The 26,635-nt window shown below is 42.8% G+C and overlaps 1 protein-coding gene across 6 annotated transcripts in view; it reads right to left on the minus strand.

The window, feature by feature from the left end:
* Positions 1-25,610, minus strand: part of smtnb (smoothelin b) — a 314,089-nt gene extending 288,479 nt beyond the window's left edge. For all 6 annotated transcript variants that reach the window (XM_068005958.1, XM_068005961.1, XM_068005960.1 and 3 more), the window contains exon 1: positions 25,113-25,610. In XM_068005958.1, coding sequence (XP_067862059.1) covers positions 25,113-25,163 — 51 coding nt within the window. In that variant the 5' untranslated portion in view covers positions 25,164-25,610. The remainder of the gene's footprint in view (positions 1-25,112) is intronic.
* Between the last annotated feature and the right edge of the window lie 1,025 nt (positions 25,611-26,635).

Consider the following 26,635-nt stretch of genomic DNA (forward strand, 5'->3'; position numbering starts at 1 on the left):
GAGACTAACACGGGACGCAACCAACAGAGTACCCTTTGTCGTCCAGTACTTCCCCGGAGCGGAGAAACTACGCCATGTTCTCCGCAGCCTTCAACATGTCATCAATGAGGACAAACACCTCGCTATGGCCATCCCCACACCTCCACTACTCGCCTTTAAACAGCCACCCAACCTCAAACAGACCATCGTTCGCAGCAAACTACCTAGCTTTCAAGAGAACAGCGTCCACGACGCCACACAACCCTGCCACGGTAACCTCTGCAAGACATGCCAGATCATCGACACAGATACCACCATCACACGAGATGACACCACCCACCAGGTGCATGGTTCATACTCCTGTGACTCAGCCAACGTTGTCTACCTCATACGTTGCAGGAAAGGATGCCCCAGAGCATGGTACATTGGCGAGACCATGCAGACGCTGCGACAACGGATGAACGGACACCGCGCAACAATCGCCAAACAGGAGGGTTCCCTCCCAGTCGGGGAACACTTCAGCAGTCATGGACATTCATCCACCGACCTTCGGGTAAGCGTACTCGAAGGCGGCCTTCGAGACACACGACAACGCAAAATCGTCGAGCAGAAATTGATAGCCAAGTTCCGCACCCATGAGGACGGCCTCAACCGGGATCTTGGGTTCATGTCACGCTACACGTTACCCCACCAGCGAACAAATGTTATCTGTTTTTAATATAATGGGTCATTTGCTGGCTCTCTCTGCCTTCCGGATGTTTCTGCCTCTCTCTGTGTTTTTTTTTCTCTGTTTTTTTTCCCTGTTTGTTTTTTTGTTGAATGTGTATTCGGAGGTTCTGCAGGTAACACCTCTCTGTCTGAACACGGTGATTGCCTTGGCAACGGGCAGTTGCAGGGGCAGTCTGTAAACACCATGTATTATTGTTCAATATGTATAAATGCGTAGGCTTCAAGGAGATCTTGAAACATTTGCCTGAGGAAGGAGAAAATCTCCGAAAGCTTGTGAATTTAAAATAAAATTGCTGGACTATAACTTGGTGTTGTAAAATTGTTTACATTTCTATCCAGTAATTCCTGCTAAATGCACATGTGTGGTGACTTAGCTACAATGGACTTCACAGTTAAACAGCTGCTCAATTACACCTCACCTGAACTCCTCAGTGTCTAGACCCACATAGAGAATGGTCACTTGGTCAAAGTACCAGAGGTTTAACTGCTGCTACGGAACTGTATCCCAGTGCCATTTAGCACCTTCAAGAGACCGGGTGGGTTAAAAACTGGAGTGAAAAAAAAAAGCTCCTCCTGGCAGTTAGTAACAAGGCACTATCAAGAGCCTGGGAGCAGACTTGCCTGCCTTCCTAGCAGCCACCAAATGGTTCATGCAACTCAAATTATTAAACTTGCAATGCAAAAATGAAAAAAGTGTACTGAATAACAGATACTTATGAATGTTATAGCCCTAGAACTTGGTCCCAAGAGCAATTTGTAAATACTATCTAGCACAAAGATTAATTACATCCTATTTTAGCTCTCTTGTCTGCATGGCATTGTAAGATACCATTTTGTAACAAAAAGAAAAGTGCACTCAAAATTGGTGCCTTTTGACCGACTGAAACAGTTTGCTCCCATCCTTCTCTCCAGATGAAACTGCCTTTGTGGAACTGGTGTTTGCCGTTTGCACAAAGTAGTTTTTAAAAAAAGGGCACAGTCCAAGCCCAGTCTGTGACACAATTGTTCCAATTAGTGGGAGCAAGGGGAGAGGTACTACAATTGGCCTTAATGCCCACAAAATGAGAAGAAAAAAAGTTAGTGTTTTAATTCCTGATCTCTTTCCAGCAAACCCTGCTGCAAGGGCATGTGCACTGATGTCAGGATCAGAATCAGCTATGGTTGACAAATTGCCTGCTAACACCCACTATCAAGGTTTATGCATGAATAATGGCTACTTGCCTGTGGTACCAGAGGGCAACCAGTTCCCTTGCAACAGTACTCCAGTAAGAAGTCAATCTTCCAAAAAGGAGGGGAGAAAAATTGGTGAAAAAAAAAGGCATTGTGGAAGTGATGTTTGATACTGTGCAACAGAAGGTTAAAAGGAGATCTGATAAAAATGTTCAGAAGTATGAATAGTTTTGATAGGGTAAATACTTTCACTGGTCCATGAGCCAGTAACTCGAGGGCATAAGTTCAAAATAATCATCAAAAACAAATGGAGAAATTATTTTATGTAGATGGTTGTTAGTAATACCCTACCAGAAAAAGTGGAAGCAAAATCCATAATTGCTTTTAAAGAAGTGGATAAATATTTGAAAAAGAACATTTTAATAGTATGGCAAAAGGGTAGGAGATGGAGACTAAGTGAATAGCTCTATTTTTGGAAAGCTTGTACAAGCACAATGGGTTGAATGGTCTTTTTCTGTTACATTTCATGATTCTACACTTGTATGAGTTAAAAATAGTAAACCACCCATAATTTTAATTACAATAGCAATATACAAGACCTCTGGCAATACTACATTGCTTGGAATGCAAGGAGGTAAGCAAGAGTCATCATATCGGCAGTGTTGAGAGGGGGGGGGGTGGGTGGAAGGAAAGGAAACAGGATGCTTTCAGAACTATCTTTCCAATTTTCCCTGAGAAGCACTTAACCTTGGCTTGATGTCCCTTCCAGTAGCACAACTCAGATCATGAATTCCTTGTTTAGTCATCAATGCAGCTCTATATACCCTTCAAAAAAAACTGTTTACAGTAAATTTCCAGTACAGAAAACAAAGACAATTACAGTTCCCAAAAGAGTCCTTCTGAGAGAAAAAAGACAACAGATCTGTCTCTGGTTAGCAGAGAAAAGCAATTATAGTATGAGGAACAGTGTGTTCAGGCAAACATGGACAGGTTTCACAATCTATTTAACCCTTACCGTACTGAACAACACCAACTACAATTTAAAAGTAATTAATCGGCCATGAAACACTTTGGGACATCCTGTGGATGTGAAAGGTACTAGGCAAATGCAAGTTCTTATTTTTCTTGGTAAGCTTAAAACTGAAATCAATGATTTCAGGCTCCAAATTTGACATAATTTAGCACAACTAACCTTACTCAAGTTAAAAAGGTAATATTTTCAATATTTATCGGAGCAAACTAGCATTTTTACACAGAGGAAATGACTACTCAGGGTAATTACATGCAAGTTATACAACTACTGCATGACTAGGAAGTGAAACTGGTTCAGCAAGTTGAGGGTATTGTAACTTGCTGATCTGGAGCCACCAGTCATTGGGCCAAAAAATAATTCTATTTCCCCCCCCACCCTGAGTCTTCTGCCCTTTCCTCTTGTCCTGAAAAATGACAACTCCTTAGTGGGATACAATTCCACAGGTAGCAATCACCCTCCAGTGACACAGCCCAAGTAACTATTATTTATATGCAAGCCTCAACAAAAAAGGTGTTACAGGCAATCTGCTGTAACGTCAGTTATACCCAATCTTGGCCTCATCTGAAGGTCACATACATGTGTACAGCTGGGATTGTGGTTAACAATAATCTGACACTGGTCTACTCCTTGATAGTCATTCTCCACATTACACTTGTGGCTACAAGAGTAGCAGCCAACATATCTGTCCTCTGGAACTCCCTTCCTTCAAAAACTTTAAATCAGATGGTTTCTCTTTACCTGCTCTTATGACCCCATCTACTAATTCTATCTACCCATTCTTCCCTCCTGATTGATGCCTTCCCCCCCCCACTTCTCTATATTATAAAAAGGTGTTCAAAGACATCTTTCCAACACGAGGGACACCATAAATGTAAGTTGTTGGCTGCAATAGAACCATAGGCCACGGTTACAAATTTTTCAGATCTACAGTAGGTATTAGAGTTCGTTATCACTGCTCACTCTTATAATGTGGAGATGCCGGTGATGGACTGGGGTTGACAATTGTAAACAATTTTACAACACCAAGTTATAGTCCAGCAGGAAGGAGGAAATCTCCGAAAGCTTGTGAATTTAAAATAAAATTGCTGGACTATAACTCACTCTTATAAGCAGACCTCATGTCCCCCATGATCTAAATAGCACCTTTATTTCTCAATATCTAGCTGAATGATAGCATGGCCAGGGCACAGGATTACATCCCCTGATACATGTACTAGATACTATGATCTCACACCACATATCTTTTCAGAAGGCAGGCTGAAAAGTACTCTAGGGAGAGGAGGCTGATTGTGAACCAATACTAGCAGGAGCTCGTTGCTCTCCAGTAGCTTGCATATGAAGCATGATAACTTGGGCAAGACTAGACAGCAAGTATCAATAGGCTAGTGAACCATGAGGGGATCATAACAGCCAAATCGGTCCTCACTTGACAGACACAAGCAAAGTTTCCAATAGGATTGTTGTTTAGTAATCAGAAGCAGAAACCTATACATTTTCCCCTCCATCTAATTCACCTAGGACAGCAAAGGTCAACTGTAGTGTTTTAACTGTTGTACCAGCTGAGATAACTCAGCACATACTCTAGATCAACTTGGATCCTCTAGTCTGTACTGCCCAGTACCACAAAAGATGGTCTATTTACATACAACCCAATGATCCTTTTAGTTTGAACAGCTTATTTCAAAATGAACACGTCAAAGCTACAATAATACAGCTTGAAGTGTAAACATCTAATGAAACAGACATCAACTGGGTTTGTGAAGGGAATGCTGGTGTTGAAACATTGAGACTGCAACAATGTTTCAAAGGCAGCAATGAAAATCAAACAAATTGAGCAAAGCACCAAGTTTTTTTTCCACTTTCAGAAAGCCAGAACAATGCATTCACTTCTCAGCACTGAAGATTTTTACCTGCTTAACTGGGATCCATATTGATTCCTCCCCCCAATTTCATCTTATCCACAAGACCCAAATACTATTCCCTCAATCCTTCCTCACTCAAATCTCAGACCATTGAATTCCTCTTCCTGGTTCCCCACGCTAGCTGACAACATCAACAGGTCATCAGCACCATCCATTTCCCCTTCAAAACCACTATTACACTCCTTCTCAAAAATTCATGCACAACCCATCCATTCCCTCCACCTACCACCCTTCAACTTTCTATCCTTTCCAAGGTCCTTGAATGTTTCGTCTCCCGAATGTGCCCATCTCACACAAAACTGCCTATTCAAATCCTTCCAGTCCAACTTCTGTCGTTCTCAGCATTAAAACAGCCCTAGCTGAAGCCACGATCACCATGGTGCATTCTTTCTCCTAGAGTTTAGTGTTTGACCCAAGCATCTTCCACCACCTCTTCATTGTCCAGCTCCATAGGGCTGGTTGCATGGTGCCATTCTAAGGTTTCCTAAACTCAGCTAGTACATCACCAGCAATGGCTTCTCTTTCTTCCCTTGCACAGTCCTGCAAGGATATTCCCTTAAACCCCTTCTCTATAAATTACCCTACAGTGACATCTTCAGGAATAGGGTCAGTTTTCATATGCATGCTGATGATACCCAGCTCCAACCCTTCTTGAGCCCTTTACAACTTTAGTACTGTTGGACTGTTTGAACGACTCAATGTTGCACAATGAGTCACAATTTTCTCCACCTTGAAATCAGAAAGACTGAAATCACAAATTCTACTCCCTTGCCACTGCCTCCATTCTTTTCCAGCCACCCACAGGCTATTCACAATCTTGATTCTTGTTCAACATTGACCTGAGCTTTAAACTCCACATCCTTTCAATCAGCAACATCGCTTAATTCACCTCCGCAACATTACCCACCTCCATAGCTTCCTGAGCCCCTCTGCGACTGAAATGTGCCTTTAACCTCAACTACCTCTGCTACACATATCCTATCCCATCCCATACTAAGAACCTCTCGCCCATCACACTCATCCTTGCTGAACTACACACAATATATGCAATTCAAAATTCTTGTCCTGGTTTATAAATCCCTCTGTGGCCTTGCCACACCCCACTTCTGCAATCTGCTCCAACCAAATATTCCCTTCCCAAAATACTCAGTTTCTCTGGCTCTAGCCTCTCTGCATCTCCCATACAAGTATCTCTTATCACTGGTGGCAGAGTCTTCAGCCATCTCAATTCTACACTTTGGAACTCTGCTTCTATAGAAAACCTCCAAGATATTTCTGACCTAGCTTTCAATTCACCCTTCCTAATCTGAGGTTTAGCATCGGTTTTAATCACACCCATTTGTGAAATGCCATGGGACTTTTAAAAAAAAGTTAAAGCTGCTATGCAAGTACAAGTTGTTATTTTAATTATCCATTGTACACTGCAAATGGTGTCAAAATAAGTAGTACGCATTTTCTCCTTGAGCCAGTTCATTATAATCTTTCTGCAGTTCTGATCGTGTGAAGTATTACTCAATAAAACTAAGATATCTGCCGAGTGTAAACCAATAAGCACTCAATTTGGTTTCACAAATGCGGCTTATTTGAATGTACATCTCAAAAATAAACAAAATTCCATATGTTTACAATGATTTGCTATCTTTGGCACTCTAGCCGATCATAAATGTCACTAACATTTCCCCAGGGCTGACAGCTCCAATTTTGTATGACAAGTCTACAGCTTTTTTTCTTAAAGTAAAGATAAACAACTTGAAATTACATTAACTTCTTCCTTAAAGATGCTTGAAAAGTAAGAGCAGTCTCATCACTTCCATCCCACTGATGTCTCTTGCAAACCTAAACAACATTTTCACAATGCAACACGTTCAGATAAAAATTGCATCCATTACTGTGTCCTTTCAAAAAAGCTTTTCCTCTGAACCACAGGAACATTGGGCACAATATTAGGAGGGAGGCGGGTTGGCAGCTGTGGCGGGGGGGGGGGGGGGTCGACTGGGCGCGTGGGTGGCGCGTGGGTAACGCGCCCAGTGAATTCAGGGTGCTCTACATGCAATCGCAGCCTAATTGAAGGTACTTAACACCTGCTTCCGGGTTTCCCGTTCCAGACCGCTACAGCGGGCGCACTGCGCACCCGCATCACAGGCTGTCAGCAGGAGGTGCCCTATTTAAAAAGGGGCAGTCCTCCAATGCTCCTCCTGCAGCAAAGAACCATTTTTGGAGCATGGAGCAGGCCAGAGGCAAGGCTGCTCCAGGGTTCTCTGACTCCTCACTCCAGGTGCTGCTCAGCAGAGTGAGGAGGAGGAGGGAAATTCTGTTCCCATCTGATGGGAGGAGGTGGCCTCCCTCTGCCACCAAGGCGGCCTGGCTGGAGGTGGCCGAGGAAGTCAGCAGCAGCAGCGGCTATGTGTGCCGAACCTGGGTCCAGTGCAGGAAGCGCTTTAATGACCGAACCAGGTCAGCCAAATGAGTACACTTACGCATTCTCCCACACTCCATCTTCCACATCACCTCCACCATTATACAACTCCTTCTGCACTGCCACCACAATGCTCTCGCATCACTCCTCACATCCACTCAACCATCATCCTCACCGCCCCAGTTCCCAAACACTACCATGCAACCCAATCCTCATAGCTATGTCTCACATGCACCCTCCCATGCATCTCCCTCAAGGTGACCCCCACCCACACCAATGCATGCAGCGGGTCACCATGCAACCATCACTCAATCATGCTTCGCTGTGTTTTGCCTTGATAGGAGAAGAGATGCCAGAATGCCCAGGAGAGGGAAAGGACCAGAGGGGGCCCGCCACACCAGGGGGTCTCAACAGACGCGGAGCAGCATGCATTGGAAGCCGGACGCTGGAGTGCCTGTCCGTGGCGGACGCAGAGACTGGCAGCGCACAAGCGGCTGGTGACAGAAATCTAACACTCAGCACTCATGATAGCGAATGATCTTAGCATCACTTGGCATCTGCAGTACCTCAACATCTGTCCACATGCTTAATATTGCTTTCTGTTCTCTTGCAGGGCCATCTGCGACTGCCGTGACTGCGGAGGGAGATTCTCAGCGGACCTGCCGGCCTCTGAGGGTGCATAGTCACATCTGTGCCAACGCACACATGCACACAGTGGGTCCCCGTCCTCACTTAGTTGGGCTTGCAGATGAGTCACCACGCACGTCAGCGCGAGCAGACCCTGGTGGCAGGGGCAGCCGTGGAGAGTCCACGTCGGTGGGAGCACACTTCTCCAGGCTCTGCTCAGCTGGACCCAGATGCTGAGCCCTGGGGGCCAGCCATGAAAAGGAGAGTCAGAGGGCTAGCAGCACATTGTCGAGGTACTGGAACAGTTGCCACGTGCACTCTCCACAATTGCGCAAAGGATGGAGGAGTCCAACTCCTGCATGAGTGGAATGGTGGCACAGGTATAGGAGGGAATCTCAGATACTGTCACAGGTACGTGAAGGCATCGGAGATAGTGTCGCAGGTAGGTGCGGGAATGTCTGCGATGGAGGTAAGGCTAGCCTCCATCGAGCTTCAAGCACGACTCAACAATGAGTCCAAATCAGGCCCGGACAATGGCTGTTCAGATTCAGGGTGAGCAACATTCTGCCGCCTTAAACAGGCGGACAGGTACATTGCAACTGGCCTTCCAAGGCTTCACACAAGACCTCCAAACTGTCATCCAGCAGGATGGAAGGAGTGATGTAGGCCTGGGCCAGGAGAGGGATGATGGTGAAAGGGGACATGGAAGTGGGGACGCCATTCAACGTGCTCCCACGACTCACCCGTTGCCCCCCTCTCAACTAGTACCTGCAATGCTGCCTCCTCTCCAGGTGGCAGAGTCTGCCCCTACACAGGTGCAGGTGGAGCAGTCTTTGGAGGGGCCCTCACAGGCACCGAAACCCTGAGGGCATCTGCGCAAAGCATCTCATCGGTCAGGGCATGGACAAGAGCAACCTGCCACTGCCTCTGCTGAAGCCACAGGGGTAGCACCACGTAGGGGTTCCCGTAAACGTACAGCGAAGGTTTTGTGAGCACAAAGGGGATGCACAAGGTTGTAAGACAAAATGTCATGTTTTTGATTTACTTTCGTTTGTTTTGCAAAAATACATAAAAAATCGTTATCACCATTACTGCCACATCTTTGCAAATCTTGTCTGGTTTGTGCAATAATTCCCTTTCCTGAGGATCACCATGAAGACCCACATCTGATGCCACCCATTGTGTCACTGCAGTGGGTGCAGGTGTATTTGCAGGGCACTTGTGTAGACAACTGAGACACGCTGGCGATGTCCCCAGTGGCACCCTGGAAGGATCCGGAGGAGAAATTGTTGAGGGCAGTGGTGACTTTGATAGCGACAGATAAGATGGTGCTCGGGCCAGCCGGGAGCAGCTCAGCATCAAGGAGGCTGCAGATGTCCACGACTACATGTCGAGTGACTCTGAGCCTCCGTGTGCACTGCTCCTCAGAGGTCCAGGAAGCTGAGCCTCAGTCTATAGACCCTGTGGCGAGGGTAGTGCTTTCTGCAATGCATCTCTCTCTGCGGTTGCCCTCCCTCCTGCTGTGCAGGTGGATGTGTCACTGTTGTGGAGCTCCACGTGTCAGAGGTGGATGGCGAGGCTGGTGGTGATGCTGTTCGTCCTCCGAGGAGGTCATGACTGCAGCTATGGCGGCCCCCATCCAGAAGATGCATGTTTGAGGGGGTCCGCAAGGTAGTAAATGTGTCTGCACGCCGGGGTTGAGGTTGCAAGTTGGTGATTTTTTGTGTTAGGAGGAGGATGGTGCAGGCCAAACTTTGTCCAAAGTGACAGAGTGGCCTCCTGCAATGAGTGAGGTCTCCCCCCCACCCCACCCTGTCAAATGGACCTTTGCAGCTCCCACAGGCTGGTGGCTGCAACACATCTATTTCAACTAGGAGTATTTCCCCCAGTACAGCAAACACGTTCAGTTTGGATGAAAATCCCACCCTCCTAAAATATCCTCCAAATCAGGTCTGCTAATGACCTGAAATATCAAAATAATTGGTTTAATTGGGATCCCGCTGGCTTTAATTGCCGGTGGGAGTCCCGCATGCAGGGGCTGTGCGGGCAACTAAGTGCGTCATTGGGGAACCCGGAAGTGGACGGGTTGGAGCTGGGCTCCGGACCCACCCCGGGAATCCCGAATTTTCGGAGCCCTCCCCGCCGCGAACGCACCCGCTCGGCCATCCTAAAATCGACCCCATAATCTTTGTTTGGCAAAGTATGATGGGTTGGCCCAATTCACGGCATCATATGGGATGGAACTATAGAGAGGAGGCACTGGTTTGACTGCTGCACTTATCTCCTAATTTCAGTCAGTCACAGTTATACAGAAGCACTCTGCAGAGGAAAAAAAAACAAGAGCGTGATCTCCCAGCAGTCAGCTCAGAGCAGCCTTGGTGAACTCCTGGGAGCAGGTTGCCACAGGAAATGTGTCCCTCAGGAAAAGCTAAAAGTACTGGCAAGAAAAAAAACTTGGAGCTGAAAATGCACAGTCCTGTTCCACTACCGTAACTATGGCAGTGGGGGAAATCACTCCTTGCCAGTGACCAGAGAGCCTGATCCAGCATAGTTGCCAGAGCAGGCAATTAGCGTAATACAAGTGCCTGCTTATATTGATGCACTTTGGATGCCATTTTTTTTGGGGCAGGCGAGCTGCTTCCTTTTTTATATGTCAGTCTACAGGGGGAAGACGAAACTACCGACCAACCCTAGAAGACTCTTGGGCAGAATCCTAATGAAAAAGGAAGGGAAAGTAAACCATTTATTTAAAAAGCCTATGCAATAAAAATGAAAGAAGTTGCAACCTCCAGCTTTGCCTTAAGGTGAATGGAAATCTTGTAGAAAGTTGGAAGTGGGCAGCAGCTACAAGAGCAGATAAGAAAAAAAAATGAAATGAAAAGCATCCATTTTGCACATTAATGGACAAGAATCACGTGGTCATCCTTCAAGAGTGGGACTAATCAGTTAAGCAGGTATTTAACTCTCACCAACCCCCCCCCCCCCCCCCAAATCTGGCTGGAATGGTGTGGGCGGAGGAAGAGTTGGGACCTAACCCAAATACAGAGCGAATTATAAAGTTGCTGTGAAACAGATCTACAAGTTACTTTTTATAATAATGTTGGTTACCGTAGTACTATACTGAATACATAGCGATCTTACTGTTCGAAATTCCAGTTTAAACAGCACGTCACTAAAATGGAATTCAATTTTTAGAAAGAACTGCAAGTTTAAAAACGACTTTAAAAAATAGATTCTTCATGCAACGTCTGGACATTCAATAACTAGTGTTTTAGTCATTTTAAATTATGGCATATGGTTCTGAAAACAAATTATGTATTTTTATTATAACAGCTAACTAGTCCCGCAATAGAAGAGTTAAAAGCTAACTGTTGGGAAAAATATATGGAGGGTAAAAGAGATTTTGGCTCTTAAAGCCAATTCACTCAGACAGTATAAAACCAAGTAGATACACAATATACAGTGGGAATTGACTAATTAAACAAAGAGCACCTTTAATACACTTCATTAACTGGATCTTTCTACACACACTGCTGTTTTGATGTGCTAATTGTTCACCACTGCATTTTATAGGATTTGCCAAGTGCATCTCTTAAATAACAGACTCTTTCGTTTAGAAGTTTGCTGATAATTAAACTACAGCAGTGGTCCCAGAACAACTTAAAAATGATGAAAGCCAGAGAATGGCTTGTCAAACTTAAATAAAACAGTCCCAGCTTTTAAACTCTCGTCCAAAACAAATTAACCAATATGCAACTTGTCAAAGAATCCAAGCCCCCTGAAGCAACACATTAAATAGAAAAATTCTAGATGAATACAACATACATCACGTCCATTTAGAAATCAGGAGATCACTCAAGATTAATGAAACCCAATCTGTCCATTTAATATGCCTTTCTTTTTATAATGAAAAAAAAGATTCGAGTATAATTCAAATATTTTCAAACCATTAATAGCAAATGTGGTGCAGGAGATTGGTTTCCCAGTTTTAGGCATTAGCGAATTTTCAGAACATGACCAGTATTGTCAGGAGTTATAACATTTTTTGAATATTCAGTAATTATTTTTCAGAGTTTGCGTTAACAAGCACTAGGGCATGATCATTGAACATCCCCTAAAAGTATCTAACCAATGTTAAATAGTTGCCAAATACAAATTGGGTATTGAAATACAAGAAGGGATAACAGAAGTCATATAGAATTTAATTGTTAATTTTGACAAGGGCAGTCTTAGTGTTGTGGATGAGATGGAAGCTAGACTGAAGGAGGTGGGCATGAATATGGGCAGCAACAATGCTAAAGAACCCAAAGAGGAAGAAGTAGTTAGAGACGGGACAAAGGCTAGAAAGGATGGAAGGGGTCAAAGATAGATTTATGGTGTGGCATGATTTCAGCTGTTTTTAAAGGAGGAGAGGGTGAAGTGCCTGAAGAGAGGGAGTAGTTGACTGTCAACAAGGAGGGGCAGTTGAGTGCTCAGCAGCTGAGTTTGAATGATGTGGAGATGCCGGTGATGGACTGGGGTTGACAAATGTAAACAATCTTACAACACCAGGTTATAGTCCAACGATTTTATTTGAAAATCACAAGCTTTCAGAGGCTTCCTCCTTCGTCAGGTGAATGTCCGAAAGCTTGTGATTTTCAAATAAAATCATTGGACTATAACCTGGTGATGTGAGTTTGAATGAGCCAAGGGAACAGGTGGTAAATGACTTGGAGGAGAGATGAAGATAAGGAAACTATAGACTTTTTAAAACTCGGAAATAGGACAGCTGAGCAGATAGCCTCAATTATTAGAGACAAAAAAAAAATCCATAAGTCCAGAACTGACATCATGTGCAAGGGGACAGAGCTCAAAATGAGGTGGTTAATATGAAAAAGGTATAATACAAAGTAGAGGTTAGCAGGCTCAAGAACACAGTAATAATATTTACAAGCCTCGAGAGAGAAGAAATTCTCCCCTATACACCATCCACTGGAGATGTGGAGTGCACCACCAGAAAATCCAGGTAATTCAGGATCAATTGACATTTTAAATAAAAACTACTTTTCAGCAGGTAATTTTTTTTTAAAGTTAATTAACTTTCTATGTAATACTTGAAGATTTTTTTAAAAATCAAGAGACACAATAAGATGCCACACAAAACACAACTGTATTCTTCTTGCCTCCAACTGGTGATAACTAATAATATGGGACAGGATGGATGGAGCAGTAGGCCTTTTGCAGTCCGTGATTTTTCCTATGTTCATATATATGGAGAATAGGGAAGACAAAGTGCCTCTTTAAGGCCACTGGAAGGGGTATCTGCAGCTGACTCAAGTGGGCAGTGGTTAACACCAATAGATAGGCATTATTATTTTTCCCCTCACAGTAAGTTTCCCTGATCACAGAGCTCTGTATTAACAGTTTACTGAAGAAAAAGTGAACAGAACCAACACAGCCAACAGTTTTTAGTACAGTGTCCACTAGCTAAAACCAAATAACCTGTACAGATTGCCAGTTCTGAACAGTCAGCTGTTCCAGAGCTAACCCAAAGATGTAGCCCTACTGACAAGAGGTGCTGCGTGGAATCAAGAAGATTATGAAGCACGCAATCGAGCCAGATCGAGCAGGGTGCCTCGGTCTTTTCCATGCATATGGGAAACACCGGAATTTTCTCTAACTGCAGCTTGATAGCCCCAAATACAGAAATGCCAGATGGGGCCCCCACCCCCAACCAATATGGGTAGAAATGCTATGGAACATAGCCAAACAACTTTCTTTTTGGGCTAGGCTGAGTCCTGATTGTAACCAAACCCACCAGCAAGAATGGGGTGGGTGAGCGGTTAAAACCAAATCAATTTACTGCTCCTGGAAACCCGCTGACTGCCATTTTAGCTCTGGAGCTGACTCAGATGGCAAACACCTGCTGGAAACAAGCAGGTATCTTAATAAATTCAAATCAGGATCCTATGATGTCATTAGGACCGCCTCAATGTGATTTTAATTTGACAGGTCTTCCAGTGGCAAACTAGTGAATAAAACCTCGTAGGATTGGCTTCAAACAAATTGACAGGACTGCAAGCTGATTTAAAAGTTGCACTCACCAGCAAACACTCAGATCATTAGGACTGGTGAGCTATTATGAGTAGTGCATTCCCAAAGCAGTTCACTTTTGATTTTTTTCTCTCTCAAAAAAAGGTCAAGCAGCAGGCTATGTCATTAGGACCGTGAAGAAAACAGGTGATGAGAGCTGTTCGTAGAAGGCCTCACACAGCCCACAAGGTCAACAGGTCAAGAGTCAGTGTCTTGGATATTTCCAAGGAACAGTGCGTGAGGAGGCTGCGTTTCACCAGGCAGGCTGTTGCTGATCTATGCAGCCTCCTCCCTGCTAGAGCAGGGGGCCATGCTTTGCCAGTGGTTCTCAAAGTCATCACCACCCTTAACTTCTTCACCACAGGGTCCAAATAGGCTGTAGTTCACAGCTGCATCAAGCACATCACCAAAGTCTTCCCTGCCAGAGCAAACCAAACATTACCTTCCCAATAGATGCCAACAGCCAGAACAAGGCAGCCCTGAGATTTGCAGCAGTGGCCATCTTCCCAAGAGTCCAAAACATAATAGACTGCATGCATGCAGCTACAAAGGGCACCAGATGATGAGCCGGCAGCTTTTCTCAACAGTAAGGGTTGCCACTCCATCAATGCGCAACTGGTGTGTGATCACTACAGAAGGATTATGCAAGCATATGCCAGTTTCGCTGGCAGCTACCACAACACCTTCATTTTACGACACTCGTTCACCCCCCCCCCCCCCCCCCCGAGAAGCATCAAAGAATAATTGCTAGGGGACAATGGATATCTTCTCCACTTTGGCTGATAACACCCCTCCGCCACCCACCACATCCAAACAACAAAAGGTGCAATTATAGCCATGGGACCACAACAAACATCAAAGGGCATACCACTGGTATTTTGAAGCAAAGATTCAGGTGCCTTGATCGTTGCGGGGGCTCCCTACAATATGGCCCAGACAAAGTGGGCCACATCATTGTAGTTTTCTGCATTCTGCACAACCTGGCACTGCAAAGAGGATTGGAGTTAGAGGAGATACAGCAACCAGAGACAACATCAAACGAGAAAGAATTCGACAAATGCTAGAGAGAACCACAACACTGAGGGCCAGCACAACGCATTGCAGCTAGCGAAGATAGTGTAGCTCTTTCAGTGACCATTAAATCCACTTACTTGCAAAGTCACCGAAAGCCCCTCAGCATTAAACGGTTCTCGTTAACCCTTCACCACTCCCTTGATTCTGCATTAAAGAACATTGAAACAATTCATCCAATCTCTATCAATGCCAATCTGACAATGCAGACTAAGAAGCGAATGAAAAGAAACTATAGGCCAAAGTGCGAAAAGTAATAACGGTGATGATTTGAATTCCAAACACAATATTGTAGTGAAAGAAAAACAGAAAATGCTGGAAAATACTCAGGTCAGGCAACATCTGTTGAGAGATAAACACAGTTAACATTTCAGGCTGATGACCTTTCATCAGAACTGGAAGATGTTAGAGAGTAACAGTTTGTAAGCAAGTACAGAGCCTATTCACTACAACATTGTGGTGAATTCTTTTGTCACCCAGGTAATCAACCATTGTGCTTTTCTTAAAAAAAAAAGTTTACTCTACTACTCCCACAAGACACTCCGCCAGTGGCTTCAGCAGAGCTGGTTGAAGGATGCTGCTGCTCACGTGAGGGCCGCGGAGAGGTCTGTGGCCAGCAAAATCTGGGAACTTAAGCAACTAAGGGCCTGGCTGCAAACTGCAACACTTTGGCTGCTGCTCACTAGAGCTGGGTACATCACCACATGCATGTTGAAGCAGTTTCTTCCTCAATCACTTGAAAACAAAATCTTGCAGAAGGGAATGCAACCTCACTAAGAGGTACATTCCCGCTTTAATAGATCTCTGGCTGATCGGTCAGAAATTGCACTCCAGAAGTGGCAAGTTTCCCGCTGTGTCAGCCAATCGAGTGGGAAATTTGCCCATGAGATTATAGAGGCCAGATACGTAAAATACCACTGGCATGTTTTATGGTGCAGAGGCTGAGTTTGTAACTCACCCCACTACCCACCCGCAGTTAAAAATCGAGGCTTCGACCAAGAGAATTTCAAAAACTGATCCTCATCTATAGCCTTCTGCCAACAGCAAGATATCACATCAACAACATACCTGTGTAGCCCAGACACCACCCGAGAAGGATACATGCTAACTCACCTGTCCATGGAAACTGAACCCTCTTATTGCTGCAATGTCTATTTGGTGGAGTGCCAAATTATAGAATTGCTCAACCTTGTAGTAGTAGTACAGCATTATTACTAATAATCCTTAAAATGGTATTAAACTATTGGGCACAACTTAACCCAAATCTCCTCCACTGCCCACTGAAATTCTTCTGGACCAACATATGGGAGATTAATCAATCTCCTCTCGCACACAGCTAGAAGTTACATCCTGGTCCACTTGAACCAGGAAACCCCATCAGCAAGAGTTGCCCATGTCTTGAACAGATTATGCATTCCATTCTGCTCAAACAGGAAGCATAATCAAATTTTCAGCGTGGTTAAGTCAATGATGCCTCAAACTCTGCACAGGGTTTTGTTTCTAGAGTTGTTCTCAGATATCAGGTATGAGGGTTACAGTGTCTCTCTTCTCCGGATGGTTTTCTCCTCTTCAGTTCTTAAGCCAGCTTGGTTTTCTCAGGAAAATAAATTATGAATGGTTATTTGAAGAAGGCAAGTGTTAAAATAGAGTCACCTCCTTCTGTTGGTCTGGCACCAGCATCACTCCTCAAAAGACCTCGACTCTCAGGTTCACCTTTTATAGCTCAGTCAACAATTAATGCATACAAACAGCGCTGGAAATGTGAACAAGTGTTAACTGACTATGTAAATGTGTAGAACCTGTTAACAGTTTTAAATTATTTTTATACTCAATTCTGTAGTTGGCTGTTCAAAAATATTGCCAACATTTATGAAATAAGGAGATTGAAACTAGAGCAGGATTCAGTACCATCGTAATTGTTACTAGTATGCCCACTAGTATCCCTGGCAACCTAATAAACATTGGAATTGAACAGTTCTTTTGTGGTATATATAGCTCAAATCTTGGTGTGTTTCCCTCCTGAGTGGGAAGCTGTTGCAGGGCTCAAAGATAACGGTATGATCAGCTTATTAGCAACCTTATTCAAAATTACTTCCATTTTGTGAAAAAGTGTATGTTTGGCCTGGAGACAACAATTGTAGAATCCTATGCAGTAAAATATAAAAACTAAAGGTCGAAAAACCTTGACACGTTAAACTGTGATTATTATTAGTACAGATGTGAGATTTTGATCAATGCGCACTGCACTTCCAGGTATGTAGCTTTACACAACAGATTAAATTCTATATTGCTCTTGTTTTCAAGAGGAGGCTGCCATTTGGTCCATCGCATCTGTGACTCTCAAACAGCTATCACTTATTCTTATTCCCTTGCCCTCTTACATATTTCTCGTTAAAGTATTTATCCGCTTCCCTTTTAAAGGCTATCATGGGAACTGCTTCCATCACCGTTTCTAGTAGTGTATTCCATGTCACAATGGTTATCTGCATACATTAAAAAAAAATCTTGTTTCACCTTATGACAACCTTAAATTTATGCCGTCTAGTTACTGACTCACCAACCAGTGGAAATAGGGTAAATAGAGGAAAAACTATCAAAATTGTTAGAGGTTTTGAATATTCTATTATATCACCTCTTAATCTTCTCTATGCCAGTGAAATTAATCTCTATTTATCTAATTTATCCTCACTTCTAGTATCATCTTAGTAAATCTCTTCTATACATTCTATGGCCTCAAAATCCTTCCTAACGTAGGGCACCCAGAACATGACAATATTCTAGCTGCTGCCTAACTAATGATACGTACTGGTTTAGCATTACTTTGTTTTTGTACCCAATTTATAAAACCTAAAACCCCATCTGCTTTTTTTTTTAAAAAATGCTTTATCAACTTGTTCTCCCATTTTTGAAGATTTGTGCATCTTAACCCTGCTTCTCAACTTTTCTACTCTTAAAATTCAACCACAGTCTATTTCATCTCCTTATTTTTCCTCCCAAAACATATGCACATTTCTCCACATTAAATTTCATTTGACGTCTATCTGCTCAAACTACTACACGGTCATCCTGAAGCCCTCTGCACAATTAACCACAGTCTATGTCTATATGTCATATGTATATATATCAATGGAACCAATACTGAGCTGGAGGACATCACTGTTTACATGGCTCCAGTGCAAAAAAGCATCTATTTCCTTTTAATGTCCTTTGGCAAACCGATCAATGCTGCCACATTCCCTTGAATACTGTACACTTCACTTATCAGCGTCTCCTACATGGCACCTATTTCAGTATGAGCCAAGTAGTCATTCTGCACGTGAGCCCAAACTGGGAATGTTGCTAACCATGATGTTATCACAGCAAGCTTGAGCCTGTATTTACCCAGCATCCGCACACACATTTTCAGCAGAGGTCACTGGATACTATTTGGACAGATTCAAACATGAAGTTGCAGGAAAGATAGGCATGGATTTGGGAGACAACAACACATTCAAGGACTTCAGACAGGAAAGGGAGTCTGAAAATGGGGTGGCAGTTTGCAAGGACAAAGGGATCAAGGATATTGTTTTTTTTAAAAAAAAGGGCTGATGACTATTTTGAAAGGGAAGTGGACAGTACTTGAAGGGGCATATTTACAATGTCATCTAGCATAGGTGCCAGGAAGTTGGGTGGTCAGCAATTGTGAGAATTGGGTCATGGGAGCACGAGGTGGGTATCATGGACACAATGAGCTGGGAGAGGGCACGAGGAGAAATAGGAAAGAAACAAAAGATGCAGGTTCAGGGCTAGGGCAGGGAAACTTGGAGGAGGTTTGGCTTGGTGGGCAACAGGGTGGGGGAGAAATGAGGCAGAGCCAACTGAACAGTCTTAGTAACAAAGAAGTCTATGAGCTCCTTGTACGATGCGAGGGTGGAGGGGAGAGGGGTTTAAGTAGACACTTGGTAGTGCAGAAAAGCAGCTGGGGGTTATCTTTGCTTTTCAGGATCATCCTAGAGTAGAGTAGTGAAAGGTTTTGGCAGAGAAGAGAAAGGCCTGCTAGTTCTTGATGTGGTCCAGCCAGATATGGCAATGGACAAAATTACCCCATTTTTGTCACACCATCTTCACTTACAATCTCGGCCTCAAGTTTGCAAAGGAATTCTCTAGTTAGCATTGTACCTCATTAGAATCTATTCAATCCAAGATTAGTACAAATAATCTTGGGGGCTCCAAGGGCTTCCTTTCCAAATCAACAATATTATATTTCAAATAATCAGGTTAAAACCTGCAAACTGAGATGCAGGTTAAATCAAAGGCACATTCCTGCAGACAAAAGGTGTTTTATGTATGTGTCTCTATAGTCTCACTTATACTCAGGCTAGCAGCTGTTCCATTTTAAAGTTTTTCCATGTCCTAAGATTACCTTTAAGGAGCCCCATTTATACTGAAGTACATAGCAGGGTGTCTGGAAAACTAATCGCCAATCATCTTTCATTTGTGCATAAAAAAAATACCACATATGTATGACATAGAACATGTTGTCAACTATGCATTCTCTAACATTTACAGCTGTACAGAGCTACTTGCATCAGGGATACAGAGTGCATTTTTAAAATCCCCAATTCCCTTCCTTTAATTCTCATCTCAGGAAGGAGCAAACTTATACAAGGGAATAGTTCTACTGGCGATATCAGCCCTCTGGTAATTCACCCAAGCAGCTATACATCATACAAGAGATTAGAATGTTGGCAAGTTATTCAACGATTGGGAGGGTGGAGATGGGGGACATTGAAAAATTTGACCTTTTTTACTCCCAGCCAAGATCCATAAAATGCACTTTCCAGCTAGAGTCACTGGACAGTGGTCTAGAGCCAGAATCTTGGCTAATAATTTTTTCTCCCTTCCTAAATTAGGGGTGCTGAGGCTATTTATAGCAGCCCCTCATTTAGAAAAAGGCAAATATAACTGTCAGCCCTCAAGTAATATGTTCTGTAAAGATATGGTTCAACTTCCAGATGCCAAACTTAATCTTAAACATTACTCTAATCATATTTACTGCACCTCACAGTAACCCACAAACAACTTTCATTAAAACTGTAAATTGTGTCAACTTTGAATTTTAGAAAATGATTTCATCCCATGCATTTTCCTTTCCAAAGTTACTTAAATGTTCTGCAGCCTAGTACAGAACACAGATGGTTCAAAATTTATGGACCAGAGCAGAAGGTGACTTGAGATTGATCTCACTTACTATGTTGACATGCATCCAACTAATTCTGTGCATTTCTTTCATTGAAAATATCACTAAACATTCCAAGTTTTTTTTCCCCAGCAACATTTTATTGCTGATCAAGTACTCATCATTTGGAAGATTGCCTATACCCCCTCTTATTCCAAGAAACTATGTCCTGTGCCTGCTGTCCTTGATTTTGAAGTCCAAGTACTAATTATTATGAATTCCCCCTCCCAATGTCTATTTGTTATGGCAGTGTGCAACAACAGCAGGTTTCAAGTTCAATTCCTCATCTATAAAAAGGAGTTTGCTGATCTCAGCCAAGGAAGAAGTTAGGGTGGTAAAATTGGTCTCATCACTTCAAGCTGGGGGTGGGGAGGAGGCTTGAAATCCAGCCTGGATTTCTGCTTCCAGTAGTTATGTGGCAGCTCTATTCTGCCACATAACTACTGGATGTGTGGATGTCAGACCAGGGCACGAATGGACTTGTCGAATATCCTGTTGATACTCACTGCCTATGCTCATGTATGAGGAATAGCTAGTTTGGCAAACTGAGCTGCATCTGTGAAACACCACACTAGTAGGAGTCAGTGCCTTAATGTTAGAAGGCAAGAAAAACTGGACAGAGGAAATCCTCCTCCACCAAAAGCCAGAGTGGGTAAAACAAAATATGATTCTTATTTCTTTTCCCCCCATTCCCCTTCCCTACCAGTAGATAGTCCTTAATAAGATCCATGAGTCACATGGCTTGTGAAACAAATACAGTAATAACTGCAGTTGTCACCACAAAAAACTGCAGCCAATTTATACTAAAATTTAAAAATACACATCCTGCTATACCACAAGTTGACTTAGTGAAAAACAACAAGATGCTCCAAAAGAAAACAGTAATAATGCAGAATGTACTGTAGACTTCAACATGTTTTAGACATTTGTATGTCTACAGCTGGCAATTGTTAGTAAGGATATTGTACATCCCATAAACATTTAAACTTGCCATAAATCAGATCACTTGGTACAGGTTTTGCTCAAAGCTATAGTGTCCCATGGTATGTAAAAACATTTCCCAATAGCAACCAGAATTCTTCAATCACAGTGCAGTGAAAGCAAGGTTATAAAACTTATTTTCTAAAGCATCAGGTTTATATTGTGGTGATTTAATAACCCTCTTTAGTATTTAAATTGTGGTAAATTTGCACTTTTCATCTTTGTTGAATCAGAAAAGCATACTTGCTCATGGCTTCCACTCATCTTTAAAATGTCTGCACTTTGCACACAAAACCAAGTTTTGTTGCTTTAACATCAAAGGCTATTAGATAACATCATTTTATAGTGGAGTTAAACAACTTCCAGACCCAAACGAGTAGGTGACAGTTTGGTTTGTAACAGCAATACTACCCAATACATCATTCAAGAACCTTATTCAATTCATTTTAGTTTCCAGACTAAACACACAACACCATCACACAATGCTTGCTGCCAGATTAAGTCAGAATCAACTTTTCCTCTGGACCCCTCCTCATTCTTCCCTATCAGCATTTCATCCACTGACTTCAAAGGAAATTTAAAAAATCAGGAGAGATGTAAAACGGGATGCTGATGCACTATCATGCATTTTACACTACTGCAGTCAAAATTACCTTCAGCTCTCCAAAACACCAGTACATGTCAAAATATTACTTTTTACCAACCAAGGTCATGCATGACAGGTGGATTGTGGCATTGAGGTTTTCCAAAAAGGACAATATGTGGTGTAGCAAACTTTACAAAAGAACTCAGTTTATATCTGATGAGTGAACAACTGTCACTATTCAAGAGTCCTTCAGAGAATCATTATTAACTTTTTCTTTCAGCATGTTTCCCTCTTTTCCATCCCCCCCACTCAACTCAAACATACTGACCAGGAAGATCCCTGGTTCGATTTCTGGTCTTGCGGAGTCAGTTGTGGATGAGGCCTCAGCATCCTTGGGCTAAAAAGAAAAATAATTTATTGTAGCTCTAACGGCCAGTAGCCATCTGGTAACCCCTATGGGAAATTCATATGTGGATTGAGTTCAGCTCTGGTGATGTTCATAATTGAACAGTCCAATAACACTCACTATCAAGGCTCATGCTTAGAACACATGAGGAACAGCCATTTAAGCAGTGTACCAGATTACCTTTGTTGCCCAGGGAAGCTACTCTAGAACAAGCTGCCACTTTCAGCAGGGGAGTCCTAAGAAAAGAAAACTGGAAGAGAATAAAGAAACTCCAGATGCAGTTAATTTGACCAAAGAAGCTTCAGTTGTAAGCCAGTACAGAGGAAGAGAGAGGAAGCCAAGGCAAAATTATTATGATCAGTAGAAAGTATGGCTTTTAGGAGTTCATGCTTTGTTTCATCAATATCTGAGGCTGCTATCTGTGGCTGCTATCTGTGTTGCCAATCCTTGGGAGTTACAAATATGGCGAGTTCTAGGGTGTCAATTTCTTAATGTAGTTAAGTCAGTTGTTAAGTGCAGCAGGATAATTATCCTTAGTTCTGGCAAGTTATCCATTAAAACAAACTAGCTAGCCCACCACCACACTGGAAAATGCAGCTAGAAGTATAGTTCATGTTATGGCCAAAATATTTATGGCAAGAAATTGAACTGCCAGGCCATAGCTAGCAAGACTATGACTAATTCTCCTCCTATTTGAAAGCTTGACTGTATGGTGTGAGCAAGTGTGCCAGCTAACCAAATATTTCAATATAGTCCCAAATCCCAGACAGCAAAGTTATAAAATCTATGGCCTTTATTTTAAAACATACCCTAACTTCTCATGTGTAGTTTTGAAATTATGGAAATCTGTACCCATTCCAACTACTGCCAATTCCAGGGATTGATAGATGTACTATGATGCCCATCACATCTGTATCATCACTGGACTAGTGGTATAGTACAATGTACTTACTGCCAGTTCCAACAAAACATCTTCAACTGAAAAGTTAGCTTATCTTTACTATTCAGATGCTTTCAGAACTGCTACATATTTCCACAATGTTGTGATTTTATTTCCAGTGTTCAATTTTCTTTTCATCTCTACAACACCATATGTTCCCAAAGGAAAGAAAGAGAGAGTCAGACTGCAAGCAAGTGGAACTATGTAGATACAGTTAGCTCATCCATCTATATTTAACACTAGCCTCTTTTCTTGAATTCTATTTGCATTTTAGTATAATTCCAATATTAGTAATTCTAGCACAGTCAGTTAAACAGCAGCTATTAAGATCCAGCCTCAAAACAATTGCAACAGCATGTCAAGGGGAAGCATGGGCCCAGGTTCTCCTGGGGCTTACACTATCTAGGTCATAGGGACTCTTGAACACTGCAAGAAAAGAAATGATGGAATAAGGCATCTGGGACCTTAGTGAACAGCTGGATCAACAGTGTATCTCCTTAACCAATGAGATTTAAGGATCAAGAAACAGAGGAACAACAGAAAGAAAGAGGGTGAATTAGAGTCAAATCAGGTACAGAAAGAAAACTAGAGGGAAAGAAAGATTGGATTATGAGAAAAAAATATATAAAAATTCACATTTTAAAAATCTCCAACAATTTACTACATGTAGGATTGAGATTAAATAATTTAAATTGTTTCCTTTCTGGGCCAGAGGTTGATTTTTTAAAAATGTGATTGGCATTGCATTAACAAAGGTACTTCCACTATTAAGTTCCAGCCCTAACTTCTATGGCAAGTTTAATGGGCAAATAATGTGCAAATCCAGCAAGTTCTTAAAAAAAACAGGGGAGGTTAAGGGCAATATGGTGTCTGTGCAAAGCAAACAGCAGGGCAGCATAAATCAACCAGCAAGTTCTTAAGATTCACAACACAGTGTATCTCTTAATCCTGAATTTGCTGGCCGATTTGCACATTAATAATGGTGTGCATTGTTAACACACCATTATTTTGTCCAGCAAGATTTGGCTCATCCTAATTAGAAAACCATCAAAATGTGGAGCAAGTTAGCAACAGCAAGATCAACACAATAGTCAGCAACATTGAAGGTATACAGCACCAATCCCACCATTGTAAGAAAATCTGCAAGATATTTAATTAATCATGGCATCACAGCCCAGTTTGATTCTCTCTTTATTATGAACTCCAGAAACACACCTCCCATCCTCAGCTCAAGGACACAGGTTAATTGTAGTGCCCTGGCCCAGATCAGTTACTTCAGTACAAACCAGGACCGTATGCCTCAGCATCAGGTCAACCATTGCTTTAGTTGAAAATAAAAAAAGTCTGAAGTGGAAATGACAGGCTCAGAATAATCCCATTAGTATTTAAATACTCAAACAATTATTGTATTCATATTTCATAAAAGAATGTACAATCTTCTGGACAAAAATATAAAATTTAGATTTCAACTGTATCTACTTCTCTGTGTGAAAGACCTGTTAATAGTGTGAGAATGCAACAGGGTATCTCAAGGTTTGTGATCAGCAAAAATTATTTTTAAAATGTAAGAGTATTTTATACGTATGTATTACAAGTGATGGACGACACTCGGCAGATTGGAAGCTACAGGTGGAAGTCCTAACAGCACATAACCGCAAAAATCAAAATCACAAATGTTAATTCTCTGTTTTTAACCACTTAAAAGTGCAAATACACCTTGGTGCAGAATACTCATTGCCATTGGGACACCCGCCTGTAGCACTAAGAAATTATTCGTCAGAGTCGCATAATCTGCAGCCAGGTACACACCAATGTGTAACGCAACAGGGATTCAGTAATAACGCCCACTCCAGTACATTCATCAATAGCAAGGACAATCACGGCATCCAGCACAGGCAGAGCCGTTAAAGCAAATAAAAAAAGCCCCGGGTTCCCAAGTCAAGGGCTCTCTTTCTCTCTCACCAGTTTCCTGAGGGCCGGTTCGTCCAGAGAGGAGTAGCGATCTGCGGACATCGTGAGACCGGGCTATGCTGGCTCAATATCCCAGAGGGTTTGGAGGTTAGTTTCTCCGCTGGATGACTATGTCGGTTTGAGGGTTTTTAAAAGGTTTCTTTTGCCTGAGTCACCCTCGATCCTCTTCCCGGGAAGGTTTGAAAGAGACACGGACACAAATAGCTCCCCCAGTCGAATACAGAGGTGGTGGTGGGGTGGGGAGGCGTCGGTGACAGTTGGATCGCTGCAGGTGCTCGGCAACTCGGTCAAATATTCAGCAAAAACGGTTTCTGTCTCCTCTCAAAGAAAAAACACAATCCGGATCAATTCAACTCCCAGCGAGAGAAGGCAATCCCGATCATCCCTGTCACTTTTCCGCAAGTTCTGTCTCACTCCGGACTCCGAATCTCCCGTGGTTTTATTTTCAAATTACAGTCGATGATCCCTCACACGCTCCACTTTGCGCCGCTCACCTCAGCTCGAGCTTCAAATACCGACCTCACCCTGCCCGGGCCCACCCAACAACAGCATCGCCCAATCACCGCCTTACTGCTCCACCAGCTTGTTTGTGATTGGATCGTCGATATCAACCGTCAATTTTACATGCGCTTGATTCTGCCCACTCTTGCCTATTTCTTCCATTAACCGTGAGGAGACATTGGGGTGGTTAAACCAAAAAAAATCTAACAAAAGTGACCCCCTTTTTGGAGGGGGCCCAAATCTCGGCCCACTGTGGCGTTTGCACTTTTGGGAGATGTAATTCTTTCATAAATCTTCCTCCCACCTCACATGGGCAAGTAGGAACAGGAGTACACCCTTCAGCCCCTCCAGCCGATTCCGCCATTCAACTATATCGTGGCTGATCTGTATCTTGACTCCATCTACCCGCCTTGGTTCTGTAACCCTTAATACCCTTGCCTAACAAAAATCTATCAATCTCAGCTTTGAAATTTTCAATTGACAGCTTTTTGGAGGAGGGAGTTCCAGATTTCTACTACCCTTTGCGTGAAAAAGTGCATTCTGACATCACCCCTGAACGTCCTAGTTCTAATTTTAAGGCTATGCCCCCTCGTTCTGGACTCTCCCACCAGTGGAAATAGTTTCTCTCTATCTACCCTATCAAATCCTTTAATCATCTTAAACACTTCACCAGTTACAGTGTGGATATATTGCAGCCACTTAAAATAGTAAATAATCAATAAGAAGGCTACAAAAACACCCCACTCTGCTTCCCATCCTCAGTACCTCAGAGACTAAAGTCAAATTTTGTTTGATAATGCCTTGGGATGTTTTACTACCTTAAAGGTGCTATGTAAATGCAAATTTTTGTTGTTGCAAAGTAGAACTACAATTAGCCTCAGCATCAATCTTAATTAGAAGGAATCAGCTCAGGTTCCTACTGCTGAGAAATGCATTTTGGACATCAGATAAAGACTGGATTGGTCTCAGTTACAGTGCCTCCCCTCAGTCACCATAAAGCCTGCTTACATTCA

Source organism: Heptranchias perlo, chromosome 25, assembly GCF_035084215.1.
Source record: "Heptranchias perlo isolate sHepPer1 chromosome 25, sHepPer1.hap1, whole genome shotgun sequence".
NCBI classification, from domain to species: Eukaryota; Metazoa; Chordata; class Chondrichthyes; order Hexanchiformes; family Hexanchidae; genus Heptranchias; species Heptranchias perlo.